Source organism: Pieris napi, chromosome 7, assembly GCF_905475465.1.
Source record: "Pieris napi chromosome 7, ilPieNapi1.2, whole genome shotgun sequence".
NCBI lineage: Eukaryota > Metazoa > Arthropoda > Insecta > Lepidoptera > Pieridae > Pieris > Pieris napi.
In genome coordinates this window covers 1,627,851-1,648,227 of record NC_062240.1, presented here as the reverse complement: position 1 = coordinate 1,648,227, position 20,377 = coordinate 1,627,851, and the positions used below count along the sequence as shown (strand labels likewise).

The 20,377-nt window shown below is 37.3% G+C and overlaps 4 protein-coding genes across 10 annotated transcripts in view; 2 read left to right on the top strand and 2 right to left on the bottom strand.

Annotated features, from left to right (window-relative positions):
• The window catches only part of LOC125050816 (dynein axonemal heavy chain 2), a 90,482-nt gene extending 85,390 nt beyond the window's left edge, over nucleotides 1-5,092 (bottom strand). The window contains exons 1-9 of the mRNA XM_047650845.1: nucleotides 4,951-5,092; nucleotides 4,075-4,503; nucleotides 3,214-3,495; nucleotides 2,073-2,667; nucleotides 1,621-1,825; nucleotides 1,260-1,397; nucleotides 1,017-1,163; nucleotides 545-667; nucleotides 223-317 (exon numbers count right to left, since the gene is read on the bottom strand). Of these exons, the coding sequence (XP_047506801.1) occupies nucleotides 223-317; nucleotides 545-667; nucleotides 1,017-1,163; nucleotides 1,260-1,397; nucleotides 1,621-1,825; nucleotides 2,073-2,667; nucleotides 3,214-3,495; nucleotides 4,075-4,503; nucleotides 4,951-5,023 (2,087 nt within the window). The 5' untranslated portion in view covers nucleotides 5,024-5,092. The remainder of the gene's footprint in view (nucleotides 1-222; nucleotides 318-544; nucleotides 668-1,016; nucleotides 1,164-1,259; nucleotides 1,398-1,620; nucleotides 1,826-2,072; nucleotides 2,668-3,213; nucleotides 3,496-4,074; nucleotides 4,504-4,950) is intronic.
• A 998-nt stretch (nucleotides 5,093-6,090) lies between these two features.
• Nucleotides 6,091-11,433, top strand: LOC125050812 (RDS/peripherin-like protein xRDS35). Of its 2 annotated transcripts, XM_047650837.1 has the most exons (8): nucleotides 6,091-6,343; nucleotides 6,895-7,104; nucleotides 8,120-8,212; nucleotides 8,282-8,382; nucleotides 8,972-9,071; nucleotides 10,078-10,224; nucleotides 10,484-10,603; nucleotides 11,300-11,433. In XM_047650837.1, the coding sequence occupies exons 1-8, from the start codon at nucleotides 6,182-6,184 to the stop codon at nucleotides 11,396-11,398; spliced, it is 1,032 nt and encodes a 343-aa protein (XP_047506793.1). In that variant the 5' UTR covers nucleotides 6,091-6,181; the 3' UTR covers nucleotides 11,399-11,433. The 2 variants fall into 2 exon arrangements, with proteins under 2 accessions (XP_047506793.1, XP_047506794.1); XM_047650838.1 differs by lacking the exons at nucleotides 6,091-6,343; nucleotides 6,895-7,104 and having other exon boundaries at nucleotides 8,007-8,212.
• LOC125050801 (muscle-specific protein 300 kDa) overlaps nucleotides 11,429-20,377 on the bottom strand; it is a 157,846-nt gene continuing 148,897 nt past the window's right edge. For 5 of the 6 annotated variants that reach the window (XM_047650819.1, XM_047650821.1, XM_047650823.1 and 2 more), the window contains 9 exons: nucleotides 19,829-20,017; nucleotides 19,269-19,648; nucleotides 18,892-18,930; nucleotides 17,585-17,747; nucleotides 17,068-17,299; nucleotides 16,453-16,666; nucleotides 13,618-13,759; nucleotides 12,705-12,760; nucleotides 11,429-12,103 (listed from right to left, as the gene is read on the bottom strand). In XM_047650819.1, coding sequence (XP_047506775.1) covers nucleotides 11,884-12,103; nucleotides 12,705-12,760; nucleotides 13,618-13,759; nucleotides 16,453-16,666; nucleotides 17,068-17,299; nucleotides 17,585-17,747; nucleotides 18,892-18,930; nucleotides 19,269-19,648; nucleotides 19,829-20,017 — 1,635 coding nt within the window. In that variant the 3' untranslated portion in view covers nucleotides 11,429-11,883. The remainder of the gene's footprint in view (nucleotides 12,104-12,704; nucleotides 12,761-13,617; nucleotides 13,760-16,452; nucleotides 16,667-17,067; nucleotides 17,300-17,584; nucleotides 17,748-18,891; nucleotides 18,931-19,268; nucleotides 19,649-19,828; nucleotides 20,018-20,377) is intronic. The other variant, XM_047650822.1, reaches the window with a different exon arrangement.
• LOC125050802 (piggyBac transposable element-derived protein 4-like) lies at nucleotides 14,061-16,252 on the top strand. The gene is made up of 2 exons (XM_047650825.1): nucleotides 14,061-14,132; nucleotides 14,316-16,252. The coding sequence occupies exon 2, from the start codon at nucleotides 14,316-14,318 to the stop codon at nucleotides 16,155-16,157; it is 1,842 nt and encodes a 613-aa protein (XP_047506781.1). The 5' UTR covers nucleotides 14,061-14,132; the 3' UTR covers nucleotides 16,158-16,252.

The following is a 20,377-nucleotide window of genomic DNA, read 5'->3' as shown; positions in this document are numbered from 1 at the left end:
TTTTTTGTAATGTATATTTCACATTCGTTTTTTTAAAGTGATCTGGGTCGGGTCTCTCATAAATTATTAAAATGAATGTTAATTTGGCTCTCGAAAGAAATTAATCGAGTTCATTAAACAATGTTAATGTTGTAATACGTCAATACATTTTACAACTTATCTATTCACACACATATTAGGAGCGAATGAAAAAAATAAAGAAAATTACGCATAAGCACTCACACATCAATGTTACATTCTAGCAGACCAGGATTTTCTGCGCTCTTTCTCATGAGCGTCTTGTTAAGTCCAGCACCACACTTTTCATCGAGATTATGCTGTAATTTTACAAACGATTTAAATATACATTACAGCAGACCAGATATTCAGATATTTGGCTACAAAAAGAAGTTTCTTCTAAACAACTTGGCAAGGCGCGTATCGAGACTTAAATTTGATATTCCGTTCTCTGGAACCACTTGACTCATTTTAATGTATTTTTGGTTGTTGCGTTGATACATGGTTATTATTGTCTTCGTAGCTGTAATCAAAATAACCAACATACCGTCCAAGATATAAAGAGTTCCCGTATAGCAACATCTATAGCTCCCATAAGCCGGTTCACATGCATAATGACATCTTCAGAATTGCTGCACGCCATTAGCCACACTGACGCATCCGTCATCACCTAACAATGTATGTGAAAAGGGAAATTTTTAGTATGAATCTGAGCTAACTGTTCCATTGTTAATATCGTGTTAATATATAAAATAAGTAGGTATTTTAAAATTCACCGGTCACTTGATAGTGGCGGTAGGGAGTGTTTTAGGCTTGCGTGAGGACGCAGATCCAAATCTATCACATAAATACAGCACTAGGCAGTCCTCGGTCGACTTTATTTAATCGGAACATGACATAAATCTTTCACTGTACTATATTTTAATAAAACAGTCGTTAAATAATAGGGGAGTAAATAATAATTATACGAATAATATAATAACTTATCAACTTAACGAATAACTCCGAGTGTGCCTAACCTTTTTCAAATATGCAAGTCTGTTCTTTCTCATACGTAGTACTGTGGCTCTGCCTGCGAAAGAAGGCAAGTCCGTCGGGTACTGACCGCGGCCCGAGACCATATCTTTCTTTGCTTCTTGCACTTCATCACTGAACATGGCCCAAACCTGAAAATTACGTAGCAAATTACCATTTACAAATCTTGATAGATTATTTACTCAAAATAACATATATACGCCGAGAGGCACGATAAAAATTCTTACTTCAGCGGTCTTCCTCTTAAAGATTCGCTTAAGGCTCTTCCGCTTGGAGTAATTATGGAGAGAGTACAACGCTACAACAGCTTCCTCAACATGATTCACGCCTTCGAATACCGTCTCCACGAGATTCTCTATAATTATCTGAAATTCAACACAATACTTAGGTATTTAGCGCTTCATTGCGCTAGCAATAAATTTTCTTTACTCGAATTTTATTCCTATCTACACGACTACTGGTAAGCATCGTCGAGTTATAATAACAAGATTAGTTAATGCAACCCTTGAACATAACAATTAAGTTTATTTATATTACAGTCACAATATAAGTAAATAATTTTAATATTAGAATGAATTTAGTATTTACCTCGATGTCTTTGATAACAGCCCTGAATTGTAGTATATCATCGTACCACGAAGGCGCTTGCACGTCCAAGATTGTGTCAGCGACGGCTCTCACGTTGTCCAACGCATCGTGGAACATGTGTTCGATTTGATCACATTTCGCCTCGAATTGGTCACCACGTGCTCCTCCAAACATTGGCTTGTTTATTACCTCTAGTTCATCAATTCTACAATAGGGTAATGTACATCAATATTTTTTGCGTGAAAAATATAAAATAAGTATCGCAATACAGCGAGCATTAAAGGTACGCTGCCACATGGACCAAACTTTTTAAAATTGTTTAAATTTTCTATGTAGGTAAAGAATATTGTAAATAGGTACGTTATAATTTAAGCCACAAGATGTTCAAAATAGGGTTACTCTCGCAAGTAGGTACCCTACCCTACTATGTATAACAATCGTCAAATACTTACCTTCCAAAAATAATCATACAATTACACACGTCCAACATATCGAAGCACCTCTGGACAAATGAATCTATATAATTAAATATTGCCCCAATATCCAGTTCCCAAGAGCCAGGATTAACGTCACTATGCGCTTCGGCCATCAGTTCGTAAATCTCTCGGTATCGTTTGCAGCAATCTATACACTTGCTGAATTCACCTAGCGCCTTCTTCGTGTTTCCTTCGAATAATTCGTCCAATTTTACGTAATTTCGGCAAAGGATTATTATCTGATTACTGAGAGCTTTGAAGAGGTTGGTTATTCTTGCCTCAGAGTTGTAATATGGACTCTCCATCCATATAACCCTGAAGAGATTGATAATTTGCGGAACGTGATTGGCTATCTCATCTGGATCATCCACACACTCCAATATGGCACACGGTTGTTTTATTATTTGAAGGAATTCGATATTGGATGTCGCTTCTTTGAGCTTTTGATTTATTTCATCACAGAGAGATTGGAATTGATGGATGAATGTTGAATGGGTTGTAACCAGGATTTTTGTTATGTGTTTTACGGCAGGATTCCTCAGTTGATACAGGAGCGCACTGAGATTCTCATCTGAAACGTTATATTATGTTAATGCGCGAATAGCTCACGTATTACAGCTTATAATTGTTTCGATCTTTGCCAATTTCAATTTAAATTTAATTACGAATTGTGAAGTTGTGTGTACTGAAAGATAAAGTATATTATAACATTTCCCATTGTTCCTGTATTAATAATTATTGTTCCCTTATCCATACGACTGACAATTGTCTGATTTTTTCGTCTTTTAGAGTTAAATCAAGGATAAACCAGGTAAGTATCTAGGCGTGCTTTATGACTTGACAATAAATTATAGATTTGTGTGTAAATCTATTTTCTTTGTTAAATTACTTATATTTATTATTCATTGTTGTTGTTTCTTTGTATTATTTTTGCGTACGGTTAATGATGTGTGCAAAGAGATTAATTATAGGTATATGTCTCTTTGTATTTTTTTAAAGATGTAATAGAAGTAATGATTCTATTATTATCTATTATTATATACATTTATTGTAAAATAAAATTGAAATTACATAATTTTTGATCTTACCAAGAAACAGTACTAAAAGAGTTACGTACGTCTATAAACCCAGAAGTCATATTCATCGCTTGGACATAGCAGCTCCTTTTGAGAGGCCACCGAAGACTGGTCTTCAATGCATGATTTGATTTGATGTGTCCAGTATACCACGACCCCTTCAAGTCGTTTCACTAACTCCCTGTCTCCACTCGCCTTTTCAAACGTCAAGTTCTGACCTTCCCGGGGTATGTAAAGAACAGTCAGACCCAACATCTTATAGTACATGTCTGTTAGTTTGGCGAGAAATGTGTGGATTTGTGAACAAAATTCGCTCTTGACACCTGAAATAAATGAATGGATATGAGGGTTACATTTCGCAGTGTAAAAGAAAACGATTCTTAGTGAACATATTTGAACTCTTTTCGATATATTAAGATCTTTTATACGATGATTGGTGACCTCGACACCGTGGATACAGTGACGCCAGTGTAGGGCGTAGTGGAGGAAAATGGAGTAGATCAATCAATGATTAAGATTTGCGCTTTGCTCCTGTTTTGATTCCACTTATTCATTTGGAGTTCAGGGTTGATATAAAATGCGATTGCATAACGATAAATATTATCTAAAGTTGAAGATGAACTACTCAATGCTACCTATTTGCGTTATATTGCAGATTCGCTTGCACTTGTAGTAACTATTAACTAGTCTAAGGTACTATTCAAAGTAGCTACAGTTAATCTCCTGTGCCTTGATTGCCTGTAAAATTTATTTTAAGTTTCAATTTCGACAAAGGAGAAAGCTGATCATGAAAAGAAATCAATAAATTAGACACATAAAACTATTAATACTACTAAAATTATCGACAATTCCAGTTCCAATGCTTTATCTCTTAGGAATCAATATGTGCCAAATATACTTACTATCAGGCCAAGTGTTCACAGCGAAGAAAAACGGAGCAAACACTAACTCTAAGTGCCTAATAATATTCGACTCAACGGAGTCCACAAAAGTGCCGAAAATTATATCATCGTGAAACGTCTCAGCTTTGAAAACGAAATCAGGCTGTCTTATAAAGTAAGACAGGTCGTACACTGGTGATAGGGGAATGTCTGACGATGCTTTTAGCTTCTCGCCCTTAAAATACACGCAAAGTATGAGAGCTTTTGGTTCTGTTATCCATTCTTCTATAGCAAATTTAGCTTCATCATTCCAATCCTCTGGTCGTAGGTCGTAGATTGTTGTCATTTCCATGATATAGGAGACCAGTGTCTTCAGTTCTGCTGGCTCATATACAGGCTTTACGGGAAGTGCGGCTAATTCGCGCTCAAGTTGCGCCTGCCGTTCACGTTCTATGAATAGGAATAAATACTTAAGATATGTAAAATTCGTATTGCTTGGACATCAGATAAATCCAATATGTTAGTGAAATAGACCTGCCTGCACGGGGATGTTGTTACTGCATTTTTAGCATGGTACATTGCTTGAACAACAGGATATTAAGTATAATTTTTAAGGATAAGTTTCTTTAGGGTCAGCCTTCTACGGCTATAAACTTGTGGGAGTGATTGTTTCACAGGGATCGAACCAATGATATCTGGTTTAATCGCTTGGCGTCATTCATAACCAAGCCAAAGAGGCGGTCAGATTTTTTGTTTTAGTGTTATACTACCTCATTATAATTTTTTACTTATTAAAATTACAATTATCATGATAAGTATTTGCTCTATTGAAATAGATAAACTGTATTTCTACCTTTTTAAATTTTTTCTTATAGTCGTCATAGCATTCATACAAACCTCTTTCTTCCTCAGAATTATGACTTAAGTCGTCGCTCCATGTCACTCTAACTCTTTTAATATCCTCCTCCATCGTTAGTTATACTTTAACACCTTAAAAATAACTTTTAAAGTTAATTATAGGCTTATTACATAAAACGCCATTTTTAAGCATAAACAATTGAATTAATCGTCAAAGAATTGTTGATGGCCATGTATGTTACCATGGAGCTTATTGATAAAACCTTGGGGAAGAAAAAACATAGAAACCGAGCATATAGGTACTAAACGAAATAAAAAATGTTTGTCGAGTTTTAATTTAGGTAGGGTGGTACTAGTTTTATAATAATATATCCAAGAATTTTATCACAATATATTAAATATTAACACGCTTACGTATAAACGTCAACGTAAAAGATGTTAAATTGATTCTATATTTACATTTACTACCAGTTCGCAAGTTAAAGGCGTAGAGCGGGCAAGAAACTCTCCGTCACTCTTTTTAATCACCAAGTTTTGAGTCATACAAAATGTTTGTAAGGCAGAGCAACCATCAATATTTGAACTGGAGCAAATTAATTCCAAGGATTAGGATCATTTAAATAATAGTCAAATTTATAAAATGCTTTATTGATTAATTAACGTTGAACGAGAGTTTTGAATTTATTCTGTGATAATTCTCTAATTTCGGTTTATTTCGAAATCAAACATTTGGGGTTTTTAATTATAAACCAAGAATAAATAAAACAAACGGGGTGAGCTAAATAAAACCTTTTAATATAGGGAAGGTACGCGTTAGTCGAACAAATATTGATTTAGCAAATAAAACAAATAGTAACAGGTATTATTTTATTGAATAATTCAATGCCATTAAACATAGACAAGCTTATTTGGTACAGTGCACTTTGATTTGAATTTATTTTGAAGTTGATTCAAATGCCAGCGAAATCTTAATAATACGGGTTGGCACTTAGCACATCATGAAATGATAAACAACTAATACATAAATTAATTACCAACTTAATACTAATTTAACCTTCTTAGTTTTTTTTATTGAACACATAACTTATGAAGATGCTGCACTAACCAAAGAGGTTTAGAAAAAAATATAATTGTCATTTTTTAACCCCTGACATTGACATAAGACATGTCAACTGACTACAGCGCAAAGCATTATTCGCTCTATTTATTCAGTTATGGCTATAAAGTACTGAGGTCTTATTGGTGGTTCTAGGATGTCCCGCCATGTTGTATGGCGTGGCGTGGGCTAACGTTCAGTAGGGAGGGCCGTGAGAGGCTGGCCAATGTACTTCGAGCGTTGCTGATCACACAAGTCATCATCTCGCTGGTGATGGCAATATTTTGCTATAACGTGTCATTTCGGGTTATGTCTTTGTTGAAGAATATTCATAAGGTTTTTATTATTCTACATTTTTCTCTTTTTAAGTTATAGTCCATGGTGAAATCGATTTCTGTGTCTATTTAATTATTATTTTCCTTTTTAAGCAAGTATGTAATTAGTATTTGTGCCTGACATGTAATTCATCTATTTTTGGGTGTACTAAAGATAAAAGGTAAATGATACGTGTTGTCACAATAAAACTTCGACAGCACTCTTCATCGGAGACAGAAAACTGTCTGCGATGAAGAGTGTTTGGCTAAACTTATTCATACTAAGACAATGGTGGATGTTATTTATTACGTAACTCTAGGCGTTCTCGCGAAGGTACCGTAGAGTAATACTTCATATATATATATATGAAGCTCTGTTCATATATATATATATGAACAGAGCATTAAGCAGTGAATTCACATATAAAACAGTCGTTGATTTTACCACTAACGTCTTAACCACACGTATTCCTACTAAATCATATCCTTAGTACCGTAGGTACTATCTAAGGATACGATTTAGTGCAGTGCATGAAGTCAAGTATAGTACAGGCCTTGTTCCTTTAACCTTAGCTTACAGTGTATCTGCTCTACGGTTTAATCCTACTTCAAGCGTACTGCATGAAGTTACATTACACTAGTGGTCTTCGTCTGCTTACGTGGGCGGTACAGTATCCTCATTGGAAACGCACCGCTTGCGTCACTCGAATCTGGATGATCAGTGGGAGTCTGGTGGCTGTTAATGGCATGCTGGTGTATGCTGCTTGTAGGAGTACTTTGAAGGTATTATGTAGCGACATAGAATGGCTACAATTAGTGCAATGACGGGGGTCAGAAACTCTCATAACTCAGGCGTCAGAAACCTAGCGATAGGGGATATCGACTGACTGACATTCAAAATCTCGACATTAATCTTGGCCCTTCAGGCTGGCGAGTCATAGTCAAGTCAAGTCAAGTCAAGTCAAAAATCATTTATTCATGTAGGTAACACAATGTACACTTATGAACGTCAAAAAAGAAATATACATTAAATGCTTCTAATTTTACATTTACTGCCTGTTCTCAAAGGGCGTAGAACGGAAGAGAAGAAACTCTAGCAATAAACTCTCCGCCACTCTTTAATCGCCAAGTTTTTTTGTTTTACACGTTTGTAAGGAGCTGCAACCATTACACCATGTTCCACATGGCATTCTTAATAATAAATAATAATAAAATAAATTAAAAACAAACATTTGTCCTCTTTCAGCAGGAGACATGGTGAAATAGGAGCACGCTCTTACATTCTCGTGGTAACAACACACAAATACATAGTCGAAACAACTAACATCACCGCATACATGAATTCAAGTACGACCAGTCACAAGTAGCACCCGTTCACGAGTATGACGCTTGGGCAGCCATCGGCGCCCTCACCATTTTTTAGGGAGAGAGACAACCCGAATATCACTGACTCGGATCCCTTGAGGTCGGAGGAACAGCACACCTTCCATAATTTTAGAAGAGATATGCATTGGTCAGGCTACTTACAATTTTAATAAACAATTCCAATGTAGGCTACACCTGAGCTATTTATATAAGAGTTATTTGATTATTAATCAAGTTATAATTTATTCATGTAGCTAAACGCACTCACGTCAACGTCAGTAAAAAATATAATGTTTCTACATTAACATTTACATTTGCTGCCAGTTCTTACAATAAAAAACGAGAAGAACATAAATAACTCCGTCACCCCCATTTTAATTGCCTAGTTTTTTTTAACCAAAATGTTTGTAAGCAACATGCTATATGTTTTAAGGGCCTTTTAAAAGAGCTGTCTTCGTCATTACGCCTGGGCATCTCGCAGTATCTTACAGAGCCATCCTGGAAAACATTACTGGATACAATGCAGGTTAAACCGTTACAGCACTTTTCCTTTCCCTATAAGAGTGAGATTTCTTAACAATAATATAAATTTTAGGTGGAATTGAACTGTTGCGGTGCCGATCAGCCGAGCGACTGGTATGAGATACCCTGGATTAACATCGATTATCTCAATGAAAGCTCAGATCTTGCTATGAAGTAATTTTGAATTTTTACTATTTTTTGTCAAGAGAAAATATAATATGTCACCTGACTATTGTAGTCATGCATTTAGTTGATTTATCTTTATAATCGGGGTAACTAAATTTAGACTTCAAATTAGGTTTTCAGTTGATCTTGATCCATATAGATTTGATATTGTTGGATTTATATATTTGAGTATGACGAACTATTTAGGTTTTCAAGCAAGTTCACAAATTTCTCGGAAGCAAATTTACAAAATGCGCTGAAGTTTTTGAAGCAAGGTCTTTGCATTTCTGGTGAGGCATACGTATAATATCAAATCTAAACGACGGATCCCAACTCCTTCAATGTACCACGACGCCAGAACGGTGCGGGCGAGCATTGTCGATCTTCCTTAAGAATTCATCAAAAATTACTTCACGCAAATTTATTTACACGATTATAAGTATACAGAGAGCAGTGTTGGCCTGGTGGCTTCAGCGTGCGACTCTCATCTCTGAGGTCGTAGGTTCGGTCCCTGGCTGTGCACCAATGGACTTTGATTTTTATTTTTTATAAGTATTCAGACTACGTCAGACTTTCATTTAATTAACTGAAATCACAGATTGGCGGGTTCAGACGGAAGGGCGTCTCCTCCAGTAACTCCATACTCTTGTTGCACTCCACGTGTGCTTGCTGCGTGTTACCATGACCCATTGCAACAAGTCAGTACAGATTCATCAGATTTTTTACCCAATGTTCATTCAACAACAGCGAATGTTAAGTTTATATTGTATTTAGCTATACATACGAAAGTATTTATTATTCTGCGTGCATATTAGACCAGGAGATAGTGACACAAAATATTCGGTCATTTGTACCATATGGCCGTTCTTCAGGCGTTCTTCGTTCTTTACGCAATGAAAAAAAGAAAAATGAAGGTCATAGTGATGGTACCGGCGCGCGGCCTAATCGCGTGGGCGTTAGTCGAACTCGTCGGATTAATTATGAGTCTCAAACGATTCGTTCCACAGAAATTCTAGTATTTTCCAATGGTCCATAAAAAATAAGAGTTGGTAGTGTCATGCCATACTTCTCCGGTGTGACTTACAGACCGCCATAACGACGCGAATGCGTTAATAAAAAAAATCAATCATTCGTACCAGGGAAATTTTTGCACCGTTAATAATCGTCGTGTCGTCAAATCACCATGCCATACCTACTTTTCGGAAAGTTCCAAATGGCTGCCATACCGCTGAAAATCAGCATTTTTTTTCCGAGTACAGAGGGTTAATTCCTTGCATTGATGCCTGGCTCACACGTCATGCCTGAGGTTGCCGCTTCTGGAAACTGGACTGCGTGGTTTCTGTTCAGTTTTGTAATTTAATACAAATAAAGAGCGGACCGTATATCCCGCCTTCTGGTTTCTTCTATCTATGTTTGCCATAGTCATTTTGTATGATGATTTGATTTTTTAAAAGAGTACCTACCGAGAGTTTTTTACGCCGGCTTTTTCTCTCGCCCTACACCGTGTTTGCTTATGAGTAGAGATGTCTACGTATATAAATTAAATGACTTGGAATAAGTGATACCTGTATCTTCATTATAAACATATTTTAATTTATTCATTGCTAATGTAAAAGCGACAAACGTTTTCCTAATTCTAGTTACATATATAAAGAATAGAATTTAGACAATTCGGTAAGGTTTAATATGTCAATACTATTTTAGTGGGAGTGGCGTGAAGCTTGGTCGAGTTCTCACCCGTTAGTGGGTGCGTCGCTCCACGCTCGCGGATGCGTGGATGCTGTGCGAGCGCCTCTTACACGGGCTACCCTTGCACTTCAGCTGTGTAATCTGCTATCTCTTATTGTACAGGTATACATCATTGGTTATCATCCTGAATAGCTCTTAGTTTAACATTTCTCCAGTATATTTTTTTTGTAGGCAAGTATTTGATGGCCTGTGCATTAACCACATCTTATACTGCTAAGTATGACTCTTGCATATCCAATCGAAATCATTTCTAACATTGGTCGACAGGTTTTTAGTTATACTATACAAAAAAATTATGGAAATTTTTGGGTGTTAGGTAAATTTACTAAAATACAAGTAAACTGAAGTATTTTCATTATAGGTGGTAATAGTATGCCTGAGTCAAGTGATGGTGGGCAGTGCACGTGATGCAGTCGTACGGGGAGATGCTGCGGGGGTTGGAAGGGCCGCGTTGTTCACACCTCCAGTAAATGATGATACAGTACGTTAGAAATTTTAATATTATCTTCCCTAAGTAGTTAAATGAGCAGTGTTGGCCTAGTGGCTTCAGCTTGCCACTCTCATCCCTGAGGTGGTAGGCTCGATCCCCGGCTTTGTACCAATAGACTTTCTGTCTATCTACGCATTTAACATTCGCTCGAACGGGAAGGAAAACATCGTGAGGAAACCGGCGTACCTTAGACCCAAACAGTCGACGGCGTGAGGCACACGACCTACTTCTTAATATAATAAGGCATCATGAAACAGACACAGAAATCTGAGGCCCAGAAATAAAAAGGTCTATTGCCTAAGGTATAGTGCCACTGATTTAAGTACTTTAATAGCCAGATCTAGTCTTTCAAACAGAAATATTATTGTTTCCCTGTGAACTGAGTGGTGAGTAGTCGGGCTATATTTTTTATTTATATAAGGGACATCCGAGTTACATGGACGATTGAATGACCCATGGTGATCGAGGGGTAAGATTCAGACACTTAGCGCTAGGTTCAAGAAAAGAGCGTATCAATTCTTAATATCCCGGCAGCGCACTTGCGACCTTTCTGGCAATTTTAGTGTCCATGGGTATCACTTAGTTACATCAGGCGAGCCTCCTACCGTTTGGGCCTAATTCGGAATTTGAATTTAGTCATTTTTAAAAATTTTAGCACTTTTGTAGATTATTATGTGTATCCCTCAGGTAATAGAATCAGAAGTATGCGTGGCTCGTAGCTCGGTTCCTCGGCGTCGGCGCGTGCGCAGACTTCGGACGAGACTCAGCTATCCCTATCTATCTTAAACTAAGGCAAATGTAAATAAAAAGCGTACAATCAATGCAAGGCTTTATTGACTTTATAAACAGTCCTTACAATCTATTTTAAGTAACAATGCGTGAATAAGCCGTCGCCTCGTATCATTTGTGCGGCGCCATCTTTAAATACAGATTATATAAATAATAAATATTAAATATATTTTTATATAAATATTTCGTTCGATTCGGCGCGTCGTCGACGCCCGCGCTCGTCTTTTAAGCAAACGTTACAAATATACAAAAACGTTTATATACATGCGCGGGCGCACTAGCACCTATACATGGAATGTCACTCCGCGCTCACACGCCGCGTTTTTAGCAAAAGCAGGGTTGAGCGCACACGCGATTGTCAAAATGGCGACCGGTGAGAAATATACAAAATCTAGTCTTAAGAGGGAGAGACCTGGATTTGGCCTCAGAGAATTCAGTACGAGACTCCCGAGGGAGGAAATTTACGAGATTATAGGTAATGCTTAAATGGGGGGTGGGCCGTCGGGATACCGTAAAACGGGCTGGAGACTGGGCGTGGCCCGACAGTCTGTTTGGGTGTGAGGGGCCAGAGCGGCCGCCCCTAGGAGGAGGAGGAGTAGGGCCTGGAAAGGCAGAGATGCGCGTGCGACGCGACACACGAATCTTAAGCCTCGCTGGACGCCCGACAGAGAGCGCTCTTCCGTTTCATCGCTCGCTGGAACGCTGGAAACACAACATACATTAGACATTTCTGATAATCACAGTAATTCAGCAGTTTTCAGTCAAATAGTGAGAAAGAGACTCAACCAATCAGCAAACTGTTGTGATTGACCAATCACAAGCGATCAAAATATATTCGTTTAACCTAACCCTTAACGATTTATATGACTTTGAGGAGCAAGAAAAAGTTTGTTAAATCTCTAAGAAGGTAGTTTTTACCATTCAATATTATTTCTATATTTTGTGCCAGGAAAGTATTAAAACTGAGCTAGCTAATGTTTCGAACACGTGTCTAGTCTACGGCAACTTGTATCAATAAGTGAAAATCGTAACGGCCAATCTCAATATCTATAGAAGAAGCAATATAACAACGGTTTTTAAGTCTTAAAAAAATATTTATTAGAATTGAAAACCTTATTAAAGACTTATTATTATGCAAAAGAAAGATAATTTATGTACTGGTAGCGAAATTGTCGTACAATGGACGCACGCGATAAGAACAATAAAATTACAAGGATAAATAAAAATAAACAATATTCAGTTCGATTATACCCGGTGGTACTAATTTATTATTGAGACTGGCCCTAATCAGTGCGATACTTACTCGTTGTCGGTGAGAGGCGGCAAACTGAAGCTGGGCTCTTCATCATCCTGCATCAGCTACGGAGACAATAATACGTCAACATACTGTGCCAAGCTCTACTAGTGAGAACACTATTTTAATTTCTCATTATTAAAAATAATACATCAGTCTCTTTTCATCTCAGCGTAAACATAATTTGACAGAAAGAGACGGTGAGAGTGCAGACTAAATTTTTTATAAAATAAAAAAATATATATAATTTACATATTAAAATAGTGTTTGAAGGATTACTAATAATAATAATGTAGGTATCTCGTTTTAGTTTGAGCTAAAATTAATAAACTTCTTGAACATATAATTGCGAATGTCCAAATTTTTACTCCCTTGTAGCAAAATTGAAAATGATTTTTTAAAATATGGGGGACGTTTAACGGAAAGGAATAATCTATTTTGTAAAAATCCAGCGGAATATTGCAAAAACCAACTTCACAATAGATGTCAATAGACAATATCTCAAAATATTTTAATATAAATAGCTGGTGACTCTGATTGCTGAAAAGGCCATTTATGGCCGACCCGCAGTTTTCTTTACCCCAGTACCCCCCTTTTGTATAAAATCGCATTTAAATCCGTTAAAGAAGTTTTAAACTCGCGTAATTTCTTCGGTAACTATGCAGTGCATTTCTCTTCATTTCTCAATTGTGTAAGCTTTTGCCAATGTGCTTTTAGAAGCTGTGATAAGCGAATTATTCATTTTTCAATACTAATGATAAAAGGTTCTAAATGGAATTAGCTCAAAGGTATAGCTTTTCTAATATTCAACAAATTTCTTTAAACACTTAACGTATATGAACCCAGAGATGCTGAGTTTGATAACCGGCCAACTGTTTTAAAAATTGTTCGTATGTGCAAGCGTATACGTATGCGTACGTACCTGCGGCGCAAGCGTGGCGGCGGCAGCGGCGAGAGCGGATCCGGTAGCGGAGGGCTCCCTAGCCAAGGCTGCGCCCAATTTCAGAGCGTATACGGCTGATAGCTTGCGCAGGGATTGAAGGCGCAGGCGCAGCTCGCCCAAACTGCAAAAAATATATAAATCATGTTACTATGAATATTATGAACACAAATTAATGAACGGAATTGTGTTATAAATCACATTTAATCAATTTTTGAAGAAAGAGCTGTATTTTTTTAATTTCTTTTGCGTCATGCATAAAAAATATTATTAACCCTAGATCACTAAACATTAGTCTCACAGGCTACACGACTCTGACGCATTCGCTGTTTATGTATGTTCCCGTTACCGCACCCCCCTCAGCCGCTCAGTACCTTCCTAATTCGGCCAATCAGTGACCCGTGAACTCGCATTGCGTACGCACGCTTCCAGAGATATTACGCAATAGTAGTCTCTCAGGCTAATGTTTAGTAATTGCGCCACAAAAGTGAAGAAAGGTAAGTTATGAAATATTTCTTTTTATTTACGATTTTATCTATAATAACTAATTACTGATTAATGTAAATGAATAATAAATATGTGTGATACTACGAGCAATATTTATTTTATGAACTTATTATCATTTTTTATTTTTTTATGAGATTTTGAACATTTTGTTTTAGCAGTATTTTCTGTTACAGATGGATTTGATACGAGATCAAGATAAAATATTGCAGATTTTGAACGAGTCAGATAATGACGATGACGATTCACCATTTTTTGGACCATCTGGTGTGCCTTCGGACTCCGAACCTGATGACAACTTAGAGGAGGACTTAGTCGAGGATACCGACGAAATTGAAGATGATTCGTCGAGTTCTTCTGATGAAGATCTAAATGTTTCCCGGAGAAGCCGTAACAGAAACAGAATCCTAGATTCTGATGATGATTCTTTGGAGTGTTTGCAGCCTTGTCCACCCATAGCTTCTCACCAGGATCTGGTAATACAACCTGAGAGACCATACATTTATGGAAAAAACAAACATAAGTGGGCAACTACTCCACGCTCTTCAAACACTCGTGCATCGGCTCGAAACATTATTCATTTTGTACCCGGACCTAACAGTGATGCAAGAGATTTGGTAGAACCACTTCCAATATTTCATTTGTATTTATCTGATGAAATGATTGACCAACTTGTTATTTACACAAATGCAGAGATTGAAATAAAAAAGGTGAAGTACAAGGAACTCACTCATACTATTTCTCCAACTTCAGCTATTGAACTAAAAGCTTTACTGGGTCTTCTTATGCAATCAGCTGCTATAAAAAGTAATCATTTACCCACGAGAATATTGTTTGATGACAGAAGGAGTGGTAACATTTTCAAAGCCTGCATGAGCGCTGAGAGATTTGATTTCTTGCTTAAATGCCTTCGATTTGATGACAAAGCTACCAGACAAGACAGAAGAGCATCCGATAAATTTGCACCTATAAGAGAATTCTGGGAGAAATTCATTGGTCATTGCAAACAATGGTACAAGCCAAGTTCCTATCTGACAATCGATGAGCAATTAGTTGGGTTCAGAGGGCGCTGCCCATTTCGAATTTATATACCCAATAAGCCTAACAAGTACGGCATAAAAATTGTAATGGTTGCAGATTCTAATTCAAAGTACGTATACAATGCTACGCCTTATTTGGGTAAAGGAACCAATTGCGATAATATGCCTCTTGCCACACATTTTGTGAAACAACTCTGTGAGCCTGTCTATGGGACAAACAGAAATATTACGATGGACAACTGGTTCACTTCAGTGCCACTTGCTTCAGAATTACTTCAGGACCCGTATAAACTCACACTTGTTGGGACAATACGTAGTAATAAGCGAGAGATTCCACCTGAGATGAAAAACAAAAAATCAAGAAAGATTCATACTTCGATGTTTGCATTTGATGGTGAGAAGACTCTGGTCTCGTATAAACCAAAATCTAACAAGACAGTATTTCTTCTTTCGACAGTACACAGTCAGCCAGACATTAACTCCACTTCGAAAAAGCCTGAAATTATACATTTTTATAATAGTACCAAAGGTGCTGTCGACACTGTCGACCAAATGTGCTCAGCTATATGTGTCAATCGCAAAACCAATAGATGGCCTCAATGCGTGTTTTATAATGTCTTGAACCTGTGCCTAATTAATTCATATGTCATCTATGTGTCGAACATGGTCAGAGAACGGCAAAAACCAATGAGACGTAGGAGTTTCGTCCAAAGTTTAGCCGATAAGCTCATAGAGCCATGGTTACGAGAGCGGTATAACACTGTCACTTTGAGGAGGGATATAAAAGCTAGTATTAAAGATATTTTAAAAATTGAAGATGCTACTCCTAGTACCTCTCAAGCGCAACAAAATAAGCGTAAAATATGTTCTTTTTGTCCTTACAAAAAACACAGGATGACTAAATATGTTTGCAGCCGCTGCAAGACGGCGATTTGCGGGGAACATACGGTTCCAGTGTGTGCCGACTGCCAAGAATAATTTTTTTTAACCTTTTGTTTTATTATGTGGTAATTTAAAAGACATTCCATATTTTAAGTAGACTTTTTCTAAATAAATACTCTAGTTTTGATAAATATTGCGGTTTTATTTTGTTAGTTTGTAGGACTAATGTTTAGTGACAGAGTTTGAAAAAAAAAAGTTTAGTGATCTAGGGTTAAAACATATTTTGCACAGTAGGTACTTATGCATTTGATTATAAACATAAAGGCGACGGTAATACCTGGCTACAAGAATACTTTGTGAAAATTCCGGGATATAAACTTGAGAAACTCACCGCCTACACACATCCTGTGCATCATTCCCGTGTAAGAGTTGGGCTGCATCCCTTAAAGCCAGGACTCTGGGTTCAGCTCGACTCAGTTCGTCGCGAAGTTCGCTGAACCTTCGGAACTCCACCCTCAGCTCGTCTGGAGGCCGACTCAAACGCAAAGGCTCCCGGGACCGGACCAGGCGCTCTGCGTTTGCGAGTTGGCTCACCAATTCTACCACTGTGGATTTAGGAGGTTTATAATCTATGATATGGCATTATGGACCTACAAAATTTATTTATTTATATTATCACGCGTTTTTCCCAAACTTTTTGCTACGGTCCCTCTCTCCTTTCATCCATAATATCTCACTCACAAAATAATTATTAAAAAAAGTTGTGTCTTACGTACCTAAAGAGTAAAAAACAAATTTCTTACGGGTTTGACGGTGACGGACGCACCGTTGGAAGTCGTCTTAAATATATATTTGAATCAAATAAAAAAAATTCTCACGGACACGCACACGTGCTTGGGAGCTTAAATAGATCATCAAAGTCAAATATTATCCTTCCTTTAGATAAGCTTTGATCGAACTTCTTTCTCACCTCTCACTCAAGTCAATCATATATCCTCAAACTCACCGATATCATGGAACTCCCGATTGTGCATGAGCGCCCTCTGCAGCTTGGTCTGCCAGTCTGCTGCTCTTGCGCATGCTTCGTCCCATCTCCGGTTCGCTTCGGCGAGTCTTTCACGGACGCGTTCGGCCGCCGATACGTCACGCGCGTGACGAGCCACGTGCGTGCCCACCACGTTGAGGGACACTACGAGGGCCTTGTGGGAGTCTAGATCTAGCAGGAATTCGCGGTGGTCCTGAAGGTGGAATTTGAGTAAATAAAAATTAAAGGTTACTTATTTAAAAAGAAGCTTTAAATAGCAAGCTATCCTTATAATTTTTTTGAGAATAAAAACATAAAATTTTAGGACAACATTTTTTCATTTGTTCAAAAGGAGTTTTGGACATGTCAGATAAAAAAAACAGTAAAAAAATTCAAAACATATTTAAAAAAGATGCAAAATATCAAGGAAATATTGCTCTTCCACTGGAACTGAACCTTCCAAATAAACGTAACACCAACTGTAGATTTATCTTTTCACCTGTATAGTATCTTCGAGGGTGTCATATTGTTCTGGAGGTTCATGTCTCGCTTCATGCGTGGCTTCAGCGAACTGGAGCCACTGCTCGAGTCTCCACAGATCGTTATCCAACTGCTTCCAGTTCCGATCAGAGCAGAGGGGACACGTCAACCGACCAGATTCACTGCAAATGTTATTATTATTCCTAAGTACTATATATATAGTATTTAAGTAAAAATGAATGGTAAAAGCATATACATACATATAATATAATACTTTTATACGTAGAACTATAAGAAATTGTGTAAAATTATTATTTATAGAAGTGAAAAAAAAACAGTGCATTCAATACTACATATAATTACATGCAAACTATTCTCTATTCTACAAGCCAAATATCGTTTTATTATCTGTCACAATATCTTAATTATATTAAAGTTTCGAATCGTTAGCAGAGAATATATACTCAAGCAAAATTCAATTTTAATGTGAAGTTTTTTTATACAGAACTAGACGTTTGGCCACCATCCTTTTGACCTTTGTTAAGTGAGATGCGGCCTATTGGAGGGCACACCTATCCAGGAGATGCCTATTTAACTGTCGTTAATAAGTTATTAGTTAATTCTCCTTAACGTTAAATTTACTACGAAGATATTTAAACTAAAGTACTAATTTGTGTCCGTCAAATTATATTTAGGCTGTGTAATGTCAGAAAATTTTCTTTTTTTTCCAATAATCGCTTAAAGAATTATTAAAATAGCGAACCCAACTCTTACGTATTTTTTAAATTACAAAAGCTTGCCAACTCAACAAGTACAAGAAATATAAAATACAAGATTTAATGTGACAAGCACTTATAGAAAAAAAAAATCTATTCATAAATTATAAAACCTAGTTGATAATTGAGTTCAAAATGTGAGGGGAGCACGTAAGAATTAGAGGGTTGATAATAAAAAAACGACGGGTTGCACTCCGGGAGTGCCGGCAGAAGTGAAAACTTGAATATTAACGTTGTGCATTTTTGATATTTTGGAATGGTTAGGGAATAATTTTGCACGAATTGCTTTAATTATCATTTATGTGGTAGAATACAATATTTATTTATTGCGCTATCGTACACAAACATGACAATTTATATTACATTAAATACGTCTTACGAATTTTCGATCAGGTCACGTGTCCTGACGCGAGTTTTAAATTTTTACCCATTCCAAAAAAGTGTACAACGCCGCTAAAGTAGTTTTCACTTCAAAAATAAGATTTGTGACAGACAATAAATCCGGAGCAATCGCAATGTGTGAAGGTGGATTATTGTAAGCGATACTCACTGCTCGCAAGTGAGAGCGTAGGACGCGGAGTGCGGCAACCTAGGACGAGAAAACCACGTTTTATCACGCATGCTATTAACAGGCAACACTTAACAATTAACCCTACTTCATCATTTACAATTTCATACAGGTGTCAAACTTACCTACACGTACAGTCGTGGATAAAATTGCTTATTATATTTTTCAAAATAGTCATGTACAATCGTATACAAATTAATTTCAAAATTCATTAAATTTGAAGTTTTTTTAAAGCCAAAGCAACCGTTATTCTTGTTAAGTGCTGAAAATGTTTAGTGCTAAAGTACTGAAAAGCCCGCCACCAAAGTGCTAGCTGTCGGAACCAGCTCAAATAAACCAGAGATGTTTACAAGTATTACCTTAAGTTGTTGATTTGGAGTTCTCGTTTCTTGGCCTGGTTGAGCAGATCTTCGTATCGGAATGCGAGTGATCCCACCTCCTGCAGCATAGCTTCATCTTCCGTCGCGTCGCACTCTGTGAGGAGCAGTTCCGATAGATGTTTGGCCAACTCCAAGGTTTGTGAGGGTTTCGTGCCAGCTTTGGCGATCTCTTTGGCGGCGTTGGCCAAGTCTTCACTGGGTGCGTTTTCTGGTATTTCGTGAACCAGGGCTGTTCTTAGAGCTTCTAATGCCTCCGAGGCCTCTTTGACGGCGGAGGCTAGTTCAACGCGATAGGTTTCTTTGGAAGTTAATGTGTCGACTTGGAGAGCGGCATCCGTTTCCCATCTGAGGGTGTCCACCTGTAAAATACATTTCTAATTAAGCATCAGTTTAGATTAGGTTAGGTTAGGAATTTTCTGGATACCTTTTCGGTGATCCAGAATTTCGAAGGTGTAAGAGAAATTGACGTAAATATGCCACGCCTCTTCTTATTGGATTTCTTTACAAAACACATAAACAAAATGGATGTAAAAGCCAACCTGCACTGCAGTATCGACATCTCCAACGACCTCGGCCCTCGCAATATCGAGGCGCATGCGCACGTCGGAGTAAAGGGCCCGATACTCGGCCACCATGTCTGGTACTCCCGCGACACTCAACACTGAAGCCGCGAGTCTGTCGCCTGCCTCGACGTACGATTGGCATTCTTCGAGATCTCTTTCTACACCCTGTGTAACAGAAATGTATTTGATCAACCAGTAACTATGTAATGTGTTTATTTCACTACATGCACGTGTTTTAAAGTTGTTTGCAAAAAAAAATTACATAGATATAGGTTCTTATTTAATTCATTATTTTATAATATTTCATAGGTATGAAACTATGTATAGTATAATCTTGCGCAATATCAGTGAATAGTAGCAAAGGTTATCATTTATTGCGTATACTTCCCTTTAATAATGAGTACTTTAGAAGTAATTAAAAATGGTGCTTTAATAATTTTCAAATGGAAATAAAATTGAAAAATTATCGACTGTGTTAATATTTTAAATTCTATAGAAATATAAAGTCTAATTAGTGTTATGTCC